The sequence below is a fragment of the Giraffa tippelskirchi genome, chromosome 5, assembly GCF_054371585.1.
Source record: "Giraffa tippelskirchi isolate mGirTip1 chromosome 5, T2T-mGirTip1v1.2.pri, whole genome shotgun sequence".
NCBI classification, from domain to species: Eukaryota; Metazoa; Chordata; class Mammalia; order Artiodactyla; family Giraffidae; genus Giraffa; species Giraffa tippelskirchi.
Genome location: NC_137279.1, coordinates 76,774,512 through 76,785,406, shown reverse-complemented (window position 1 = coordinate 76,785,406; position 10,895 = coordinate 76,774,512). Strand labels below are relative to the sequence as shown.

The following is a 10,895-nucleotide window of genomic DNA, read 5'->3' as shown; positions in this document are numbered from 1 at the left end:
GGCAGAAAGTGAAGAACTGAAGAGCCTCTTGATGAAAGTGAAAGAGGAGAGTGAAAAAGTTGGCTTAAAGCTCAACATTCAGAAAACTAAGATCATGGCATCTGGTCCCATCACTTCACAGCAAATAGATGGGGAAACAGTGGCTGACTTTATGTTTCTGGGCTCCAAAATCACTGCAGATAGTGATTGCAGCCATGAAATTAAAAGACGCTCACTCCTTGGAAGCAAAGTTATAACCAACCTGGACAGCATATTAAAAAGCAGAGACATTACTTTGTCAACAAAGGTCCATCTAGTCAAGGCTATGGTTTTTCCGGTGGTCATGTATGGATGTGAGAGTTGGAGTATAAAGAAAGCTGAGCACCAAAGAATTGATGCCTTTGAACTGTGGTGTTGGAGGAGACACTTGAGAGTCCCTTGGACTGCCAGGAGATCCAACCAGTCCATCCTAAAGGAGATCAGTCCTGGGTGTTCATTGGTAGGACTGATGTTGAAGCTGAAACTCCAATACTTGGCCACCTGATGCAAAGACCTAACTCATTTGATAAGACCCTGATGCTGGGAAAGATTGAATGCAGGAGGAGAAGGGGACGACAGAGGATGAGTTGGTTGGCTGGCATCACAGACTCAATGAACATGGGTTTGGGTGGACTCTGGGAGTTGGTGATGGACAGGGAGGCCTTGCATGCTGCCGTTCATGGGGTCACAAAGAGTAGGACACGACTGAGCGACTGAATTGAACTGAACTGAACTCTGCATATAAGTTAAACAAGAATGGTGACAATATACAGCTTTGATGTACTCCTTTCCCTATTTGGAACCAGTCCATTTTTCCATGTCTGGTTCTAATTGTTTTCTGACCTGCATACAGATTTCTCAGGAGGCAGGTAAGGTGATCTGGTATTCCTATCTAAGAATTTCCCACAGGTTACTGTGATCCGCACAGTTAAAGGCTTTGGCATAGTCAATAAAGCAGAAGTAGATGTTTTTCTGGAACTCTCTTGCTTTTTCGATGATCCAGCAGATGTTGGCGATTTGATCTCTGGTTCCTCTGCCTTTTCTAAATCCTGCTTGAACATCTGGAAGTTCACGGTTCATGTACTGTTGAAGCCTAGCTTGGAGAATTTTGAGCATTACTTTGCTGGCATGTGAGATGAATGCAACTGTGCTTGAGCCTTCTTTGGCATTGCCTTTCTTTGGGATTAGAATGAAGACTGGCATTTCCAGTCCTGTGGTCACTGCTAAGTTTTCCAAATTTGCTGGCATATTGAGTGCAGCACTTTCACAGCATCATCTTCCAGGATTTGAAATAGCCCAGCTGGAATACCATCACCTCCACTACTTTGTTCGTAGTGATGACTTCACACTCCAGGATGTCTGGCCCTAGGTGAGTGATCACACCATCGTGGTTATCTGGGTCATTAAGCTCTTTCTTGTATAGTTCTTCTGTGTATTCTTGCCACCTTTTCTTAATATCTTCTGCTTCTGTTCGGTCCGTACCGTTTCTGTCCTTTATTGTGCTCATCTTTGCATGAAATGTTCCCTTGGTATCTTCTAATTTTCTTGAAGAGATCTCTAGTCTTTCCCATTCTATTGTTTTCCTATATTTCTTTGCACTGATAAAGTGGTTAAAGGCAACACCAGAGCAATCAGGTTTAAAACACATATCCTGTCACCAGGAGTGAATAGTTTTCTTCTACTGTCATAGCGAATAACCTCAGATACCTGTTTTGTGTTTTGAGCAGTTGGTTTAACTGGCTTACTGTGGGGAGGGCAGGGGTGCAGCCAGGGCCAGAAACCCAGAGCTCAGTCTGAAGCCTGGGAGCCTCCTATGAGGAGGCTGTTTCCCTCAAGTATGGGGGCAGGAGAAAATAAGAGATGATGGAAGACTCAAACAAGCTGTGTAGATGATAAGCTCACATAAGATAAGACCTTGAGATGGTTGCAGGCAGGGGGAAGTTCTTGAAAAATTTTTTTAAAGTAGCTGTCAGGGTTCTGAGGTTTGGTTCTGTCTGCTTTCCCACATGCCATCTTCCAGATTCCCCGTTCCCATGCCATCTGCTCTTGGCACCAGGTCTGGGAAGCCCTCTCGCTTCCAGTCTCAGCACAAGTGCTGCAGCAAGGGTCACCGTTCACCCACGAATCAGCTGCAGGCACCAGAAATCTGCATTTGTTTCTAAAAAGCACCTTCCAGTGCTCCTCAGACCTGCTGAAACAAACACTGTCAATCTGGAGGCTGATAAAACTCTCAGTATCACAGAAACCCAGGGCGAGCAATCACAAATCCCCTATCACCTTGACCCCTCTTGAATCATGCTCCTCGCAGACCACAACGCATCAGCCAGCCCAGGGAACAGGGTGCAGGCGCCCTTGCTTCTATCATATTGAGAGCTGAGTGGCATTTCCTGGGCCCCAGGCTTCATTAGCACGTTGGTGGTATTGCTTCCTGTAGCTGACTATCTGTTTCCATTCTGGCAAAGTGTTTGCTCTCTTCTCTCTGCTTTGGGGGTTGGGGGAAGATGAGCTTCTCAAGGAGCACGTCTCTGCCCTCTTGGCCATCTCCCCCTCGGCGTCCCTCACATCCCCGCCACAAGGCAGAGTGTCTGGCGTCCCCCTGAGCCGAGCTGGGGAGCTCCACACCCAGAAGAGCTCGCCCCTCCTGCAGTCGGCATCGCAGCCACATCCAGGTAGAGCCAAACTTGTTGTTTTGTATTTTGGGTCAAGTCAGCCTGACATTTCAGGGATAGACGCAAGGTAGAGTTGGTTGGGGGAGAGAAAGTTCTAGAAAGAAAGATTGGAAGCTTTAGAAAGGAAGAAATAAAAACCAATAGAGTTTTTGTGATGGATTTTGATAAATAAAGGTTTAAGAAGATGAAAATTTGAGAGTAAAAAGTTGTATGTTAGGGAATGTTCAGAAAATGCAGACCAGGAGGACTTCTGTCATTCTTATCTACTAAAAAAGTGCTTGTACTACATGGGATTATGTGTAAAACACAAATCAATTCTGCCTTTTCTCTTGAGAGTCAGCAGTTTAGGAAGAGACAGTAAAAGTGGCAGACCGGCTGGCAAGCTGATGACGATTAAGAGAAGGCCTAGGAGAAGCTGAAGCCAGAGAGGGTCGCGGAATAATGGATGTCACCACGTCAGCATGCTTAGAGACCACAGGGAGGGCCTCAGAGCCCAACACTCTGCAGGGAACCCTCGGCAGCCTGGACAAGTGAGTGATGGGAGCGGTGAGCTCTCCCCTCCCCTGATTTAGAAAGAGGGTCCTGGTCTACCCTGGGAGGCTTCTACCCCAGCAGGCTTGCCAGCCCTCACCAGGCTCTCATCTCCTAAGACCACTAAACTCTGGGCTCAGAGAAGTTTGCTCAGAACTGCTGGGAGGAAAGGAATAGGTATTGAGAAGAGAAAAGAGTTGTTGGGAAGAAAGGAAATATGATAACACACCACTTCCTTAGAGCTGGCTTCCTGGCGTGGCTGGGTTTCTCACACTCAGAGGCCCTCATGGCGGTCCTTGAGCTTTCCTTTTTCAAGTCCCACCGATCTCTCCTCAAAGAAACAGAAACAAAAGCCAGTTTCTACTCTGACGGAAACAAACGGCCCACTTTCTACGCAGATGCACTTTTAGGTCCTAAACACTTGCCATGACTAAAAATGGAATCATAGATATGATAAAGATACATCCTTAGATCATACAAATCTCACAGAACTAATCATAGATGTAAATCTTACAGCTAAAACCTTCAATATTATATTAACAAAAAGCCCATCAATAGCTGAAACTTTGACACTGAGAGGTATTGATTTCAGTGCAATGATAAAAGCACAGCTCAACAGTAATAAATTTAAAATCACTGTAGTTTGGGGAGGTAAATGTCATTACCATGACAAACAAATACATGTCCCCTGCAGGTGGACAAGGTCATTAATGGGGAATGAATTCATAGTGTCAGAATCCTGCAGCACTCTTCCAATACTACTTCTATATCCATTCATTTGTTAATTTATTCATTCATTAATTTCACAAATATCCATTAGGTTCCCACTGAGTGCCAGGCACTGTTGCAGGCACAAGGTGAATAGGACAGACAAGGACAACCTCTTGGAGGTTACAGTTAAGTGGGAGAGTCAGACACAAATAGATGAACAAAAGCATGGCTAGCATAACATCCGTCAGTCGTAAGTGCTATGAAGAAAAACCAAAGCAGAGTAGGGGGACCGGAGTACCAAGGAGGGTGTGACCAGGGAGGACCTATCTGAGGATGTGACATTTCAGAAGAGACCTAGATGAAATGAGGGAACTGAACTGTGGGAGAGGGAGCAGCGGGACTGAGACAAGACTGCGCTTTGCTGGAAATAGCATGGAGTCCTGGTCATCAAGGTCAGAGGGAAAATAGTAGGAAATGAGGTCAGAGGCAGGCAAAGGCAGAAGAGAAGAGGCTATGACATTCTCGCTGGTTAGGGACTATGGCTGCTATCCCAAGTGTGATGAGAAGTCATGGGGGGTTGCAAGCAGAGGGGGCATGTGATCTGATTTAACCATTTAGAGGATCGCTCTGGCCCCTGTGTGAAGACAGTATGTTGGGGCCAAGAGTGAAAGCAAGGAGATCATTAGAGAGGTTCTTGCAAAGGTCCATGTGGAACTCACGGTGGCTCAGACCAAGGTGGTGGCAATGGAGGAGCAAGAGGTGATTCTTTGGGGTAGATGTCCAGGTTGAGCAGATAAAAACTGCTGGTTAACTAGCAGTGGGGTGTGAAAAAGAAAACATTCAAGGATGGCTCCAAGCTTTTGGGCCGAGCCATTAGATGACGGGAAACACCAGAAGAACAGGTTTATGGGGAGTGGGGGGGAGAACAGGAATTCTGTTTTAAACATTTTTGGTTTGAGATGTCTATTAGGTTACCACGTGGGAATGTCCAGCATGAAATTGGGTGAACAAGTCTAGAACTCATAAGGACAAAAACCTTCCCTGATGGATGACCTGGTTGCTAGTATTTGGAGGGGCAGGTCTGCTAGTGATTGGTTCTGTAACCTCAATTGGCTGCTTCCTATAGACAAAGCAGAGCAGTAGCTCTGGCCCTGCCCAGGAACTGCAAGTAGCCTGGAACTTACTCAGTGCATTTGCATTGGTCACGTTCCACAGCAGAGCAGAGTGTTGCTTGAAGACCAGCTCCACAAGTTGATGCTACAGGGATTATTAAAATGCAAGCAACCTGGACTCTTGTCCCAGAGCTGCTCCTTAATTGTAAGTGGATAATCTCTTCCAAGCAAAGACAGAAAGCTAAGGGGCAGGGAACAGGGTAAGCAGGAGCAAATGGACTTGACAAGTTTGGAAGACAGTGTGAAGCCATAGAAAGAACAGTCTTTGGGTCCAAACAGACCTAGATTCACATTCCATCATGCTCCTTCTTACCTATGTGATCTTCCATATGTTACTCTACCTTGCTGAGTCTAAATCTCAGGTTCCTTGCTCACAAAGAGAGATGGGATTGTTGTACAGATTAAATAAGCTTTAATGCAAACCACTGGCATCCAGTGAGCATTCAGAAGGGATAGCTCCCTTCTTCCACGTCCTATTTCCCTCTCTCCATGAGAAGACAATCCTCTCTTCTACCACCCAGCCCATCCCACCTCAGTTTTCTTTCACTCGGCTCCCACTCCAAATCCTCGAGTCCTACCTCTTGAAAGAAGCATCTTCTGTCACCCCCACGGCTGGATCATGGCACTTGGTTTTCCTCACAGAGCTGAAGACCACAGCAGCAGCATCTTTTCCGGGTTTGCGGCTCTCCTTGCCGTCCTCCTGGCTGTTGCGGTTTTCTGTGTCCTGTGGAGCTGCAGTAAACGGAAGAAGCGTGAGTCCCTTGTTTGTCCAAACTTGAGACACACTATGATCAATTGTCTAGTCTGGAATTTAAAGCCCAGTTCTCAGATGGCACAGTGGTAAAGAATCTGCCTGCCAATGCAGGAGATGCAGGAGATGCAGGAGACTTAGATTTGATCCCTGGGTTGCGAAGATCCCCTCGAGGAGGAAATGGCAACCCACTCCAGTATTCTTGTCTGGAAAAATCCCATGGACAGGGGCCTGGCAGGCAACAGTCCGTAGGGTCACATGGAGTCAGACATGACTGAGCACAGACACACACCTTACCCTCCAGAGATAAACCGTTGCACCGAGGAGTCCTCTATTCTTACCTAACACACAGGTCATTGTCTCCGTCAGGATCACAAGCCGTGGCTCTGAAAGGCACCATGCTGAGTGGAGCTTCATTCTGAAAGCCATGCCCTGGTGCCCTGTGCCTATTTCTTCTTCCTGCTTCTGTCTCCTGAGTCCCCTGTTCTTCTAGCTCAAAGGCATTGGTCAAGTCTGGAAACACATTTTTCATAACACATGGTGAGGGTGGGGAATATTTTCAGGCACTGTCTCTTCCCCAAGGGTCCACATTCTGTGCAGCTAAGCCCAGCCATGACCTCTGTGTCTCTCAATTGTCTTGCAGGGCAAGTTCCCTACCTCCGAGTTACCATCATGCCCTTGTTGACTCTGCCCCGTCCCAGACAACGAGCCAAAAATATTTATGACCTCTTGCCCCGAAGACAAGAAGAGCTGGGTAGGTTTTTCTTTCTAATCCATGGAATCCAGGCCTACAGAACTTCTGCCCCCAGAATATACATCTCACCTGCAAAAGCAGCTTTTTCTAAGCATGCTCGTCCTGCTCTCCAGGGAGCAGGCGAGAGGATGAGACAGACAGATATCAAGGTTCACCTCCAGTGGGGCCTAGGGGCTTGAAGAGGGAGCAGGGAGTCATCGGGGTTGGGGATCTGGTTTGGGGTTTTCTCCAACTTCATCTAGAAATGATTGACATATGTCACTGTATGAGTTTATAGAGTACAGCATGATAATTTGATTACATAGATTACAGTTTTGGTTTACCTTGATGTAGTTAGCTGGATATGTCTAAGGTTGGGAAAGACACACAGGAGGAGAACACGGCCTTTAGCCTCACGTTGGGGAGGGTTCACCTGAGAAGCCTCCTCCCAGCCAGCCTCCTCAATTCCTGTGTTAGTGTCCGTTTGTCCTCAGCTAGCTGAGGAGTGTTCCAGGTCTCCCAGCTCATCATCCTTGTAGCCCTGACCCTCTCCCCACAGAACACTGGCCCCAAATATCAGATATCACACAGATCCTCTTGACCCAGAATATGAGGAGTATACAGGCTGAAGCACTTGGAGAATTGTCTGACGATGCTCAGGGTTTGCCCTCTCTCCTTTCAGGAAGACTCCCCTCCAGGAGCATCCGTGTTGTCAGCACCGAAAGTCTCCTCTCCAGAAATTCTGACAGTCCTCCCTCTGAGCGTGTGGTAAGAGTCCAGTGAGACGACAGTCCCTTTGGGAGAAATGACATGTCTCTGGCAGAAGAGCTGAAGTGCAAGAGTTCTAGGGTTTGCTTCTTGTTTCACTATAAACAGCATGTCCTTTGGTACCCCAGGCCCTATTAATAAATGAGAAGACTAGCCTCAGGACCTCCCTACCACTCAAGGCGAAAAATTTAGAAAGAGAGGGGCAAGTGCCTGAGATTTTAAGAAAGGCACCAAGGCACATGTATTCAAGGACACTTGTTGGAACCTAAATGTATTGTTTTAACAAAGACATGATAATGCGTTTTTCCAAATAAGTGTTGTCTCCTGTACCATAATTATCTTGGGAGGGTACATAAATTTTCTAACAGGGCTGTCGGTGCTCAAAGCACTGTTAAAGTTCTGCTTTGGGAATTACTTCCAAGCCTATGTCAAATTGTTTCAATCTTCCTCCGGAGCAGAAATACTCATAAGTCACTCAGCACTGCGACTGGTGTAAAAAGTGTTGAGCATGTGGAGGAATACTTTTGAGTCTGGCTGTGAAGGCAGCTCCCAAGGAGGAGACACACAGCAGTGTGGGGCAGAGGGACTGTTTTGAAGATCAGGGTGCTCATTTTCGTAGATAAGTCCTCATTAGCTTGTTAAAAGAATTTGTTTCTTCGGTTTTACAGCATCCCATGCTGCCGCTGCTGCTGATTGGCTTGTTACCCAGCCTTTCTTTACCCAGGGGCGCAGGTTTGATGACCACGTGGCTGCCTTCAAGTCGCCACATTTGCTTCCTCCTCCTCCTCTCGCATGTTCCATTCTTAGGCTCTGCTCCTGCTTCTAAGACTTCCTAGAGCAGCAAGTCCACGTGACTATAAAAGGAAGAGTGGAGGAAAGACACTGCTTAAGCTAGTTCTCGGATTCAGCTGAGCCCTGAGGGGATTTTGCACCTAGAGTTTAGATCTCAAGCTGACTTAAACCTACAAACATGTTTGGATTGTACTCTGTACTGTTTGAAGGACATTTTGAACCAGTTTCCAACATTTAAAAACCTAAGAGATTTCACATTGAAGTCCAGATATCCAGCCTTTTTTTGAAAATCAGACGTTCTAGAAACATCAGACCAGCATTCCTAAATGGCCATAGCTGATCTGTGTGTCAGCTGCCCCCGTACTAATAACAGCAAGTATTTCGTAGTGTTTCCTTTGTGCCAGGAGCTAAACAAGTTAAGGCAGTAATTCATTTTTTCCTCACAAAAACCTCATGGTATTGATATTATTATGATTCTCCCCATTTTATAAGTTAGGACACTGAGGCACAGTAAGATTATGTAACTTGTGCAAACTCAGCACAGAATGGTAAGGTTAGGACTTGCACCCTCAGTCTGAACCTGAGCCGCTACCTTTAGCCACTATGCTGGGCCTCGCAATATGTGCTGGGGTGGCAGGCTCTCTCTAGTTCATATTTCCCCCACTGAACCCCCACAGTGTGGCCAAAAACCAGTTACAATTTATTGTCACATTTACACTGCTGCTTTCCTTAAACCCAGCCCACTTCACTCATCCCAACCTAGCATTGGAAGCCTTGTGATTTGAGACCCCTGATTCAGAGCTTTGCTCTGAAGTGAAGAACTGAATGAAGGAACCATTAGATACAGTAGTACCGGGTGGGGAGGAAGAAAGGGTTTGTCCTCATTTCTACTCCTACCCTGTCACCCGCTCTCTTTTCTTGCTTACAGCCCTCCCAAGCAGGCGATGCCCTCCACATGCACAGAGCCCATACTCACGCCATGGGGTATGCAGTGGGCGTCTATGACAATGCCACGCGGCCGCAGATGTTTGGAAACCTCACTCCCTCGGCTCACTATGTCAATGTCAGAGCTTCAAGAGATTATCCAAGCACTTCTTCAGAGGAGTCAAGAGATTATGTCAATATCCCCACAGCAAAGGAGATTGCTGAGACTTTGGCTTCTACCAATAACCCTCCTGGGAACCTCTTCATCCTCCCAAGTACCAAGGAGCTGGAGCTGTCTGGAGAAATAGATGAGGGTTGTGGGAACGCCAGTGACTGCACCAGTTTGGGGTCTCCAGGAACTGAGAACAGTGATCCACTCAGCGATGGGGAGGGGTCTTCTCAGACCTCACATGACTATGTTAACATAGCAGAGTTGGATCTCGGGACCCCCCAAGGGAAGCAGCTCCAGGAAATGTTTCAGTGCCGCAGGGATTATGAAAATGTACCACCAGGTCCCAGTAGCAACAAGCAGCAGGAGGAGGAAGTGACATCCTCAGACACAGGCCATGTAGAGGGCAGGACAGATGGTCCAGAGACCCACATCCCACCTGCCGTGCAGTCAGGGAGCTTCCTGGCTTTAAAGGATTACGTGGCCTGTCAGTCGTCTGCACACAGTGAGAACGGTCCGTGGAAACGTGCAGAAGAGACGTCAAGTGAGGACTCTCACGACTATGAGAATGTGTGAGCTGCCGAGGCAGGAGCCAGGGGCTGAGCAGGGGCCCCTGGCCCACGGCTCTTTCCGGACAAATTAAGACCCAGCCACCCAGCCGGCAAGCCACATGAAGTGGTCGCTGCTGCCAGATTCACCCTTGATGACCCTGTATTTCAGTGGTTTCATTTGGTTAGGCTAAGGAGATGAAATGAGTAGAGAGTTAAGGGGCTCTCAAAAGCAGAGTTTTGAGAAAGCCAGAAAGTTATTCTTCTCAGCAAGGTTCTGTTACCTGTCGTACCAACTTAAGAATGTTTGCTGAAACTACCTTACAGAATTGTTAGGAGGTTAAAAATGGAGGTTACTTTAGTGCACAGTGGAAACATAATGTAATCTAAAATCATCACCTTTGCTAATACTAGCAGGCTGCAAAGCAAGAATACAGATTATTTGGTAATCCAGGCAGAGGCCAAAAGGAATGAAGAAGTTGGAGTGGGGTGGGGAGGGACAGTTTCCACTCTAAAATGAGTGTGGACCACCAAACACTGGAAAAAAGGCAGAATAATAAGAATTCTCACTCCTTGCTGAGGGGATTGCAAGCCATAACCTTCACTCTGGAAAACTGTTCATCAGTTTCTTATAAACATACACTTTTTATATAACTCAGTCATTCCAGTATTAGGTATTTATCCAAGTGTAAAGTTTGTGTTCACAAGAAAAAAAAAACTCATACATGACTGTTTATAGCAGCTTTATTCATAATTGTGAAACTTAGAAATAAATAAGTCTTTCAACAGGTGAATGGATAAACAAGCAGTCCTATATCCACACAACGAATTTATCTACACTCAACGGTAAAAATGAGTGAAGCATATAGGTTCATGCAACAACACGGACAAATATTAAACACAGTTTGCTAAGTGAAAGAAGCTATACCTAAAAGTCTACATATTGTATGGTTATACTTATATGACATTTCTGATAAAAGCAAAAATATAGAGGCAGAAAACAAATCAGTGGTTGAGAGGTTTGGGAAGCGGGAACAAAGGTGCTGTACAAGGAAATTTTTAAGATAATGTTTCTATAAGGTAACTGATACATGACTATATGCATTTGT

The 10,895-nt window shown here is 46.3% G+C and overlaps 1 protein-coding gene across 3 annotated transcripts; it reads left to right on the top strand.

Moving 5' to 3' along the window:
• Window positions 1–2,448: 2,448 nt before the first annotated feature.
• On the top strand, window positions 2,449–10,577 carry LAX1 (lymphocyte transmembrane adaptor 1). Of its 3 annotated transcripts, none has more exons than XM_081495037.1 (6): window positions 2,449–2,687; window positions 3,031–3,217; window positions 5,744–5,853; window positions 6,496–6,606; window positions 7,268–7,353; window positions 9,074–10,577. In XM_081495037.1, the coding sequence occupies exons 2-6, from the start codon at window positions 3,129–3,131 to the stop codon at window positions 9,812–9,814; spliced, it is 1,137 nt and encodes a 378-aa protein (XP_081351163.1). In that variant the 5' UTR covers window positions 2,449–2,687; window positions 3,031–3,128; the 3' UTR covers window positions 9,815–10,577. The 3 variants fall into 3 exon arrangements, with proteins under 3 accessions (XP_081351163.1, XP_081351162.1, XP_081351161.1); XM_081495036.1 differs by having other exon boundaries at window positions 3,028–3,217; XM_081495035.1 differs by having other exon boundaries at window positions 3,024–3,217.
• The last annotated feature ends 318 nt before the right edge of the window (window positions 10,578–10,895 follow it).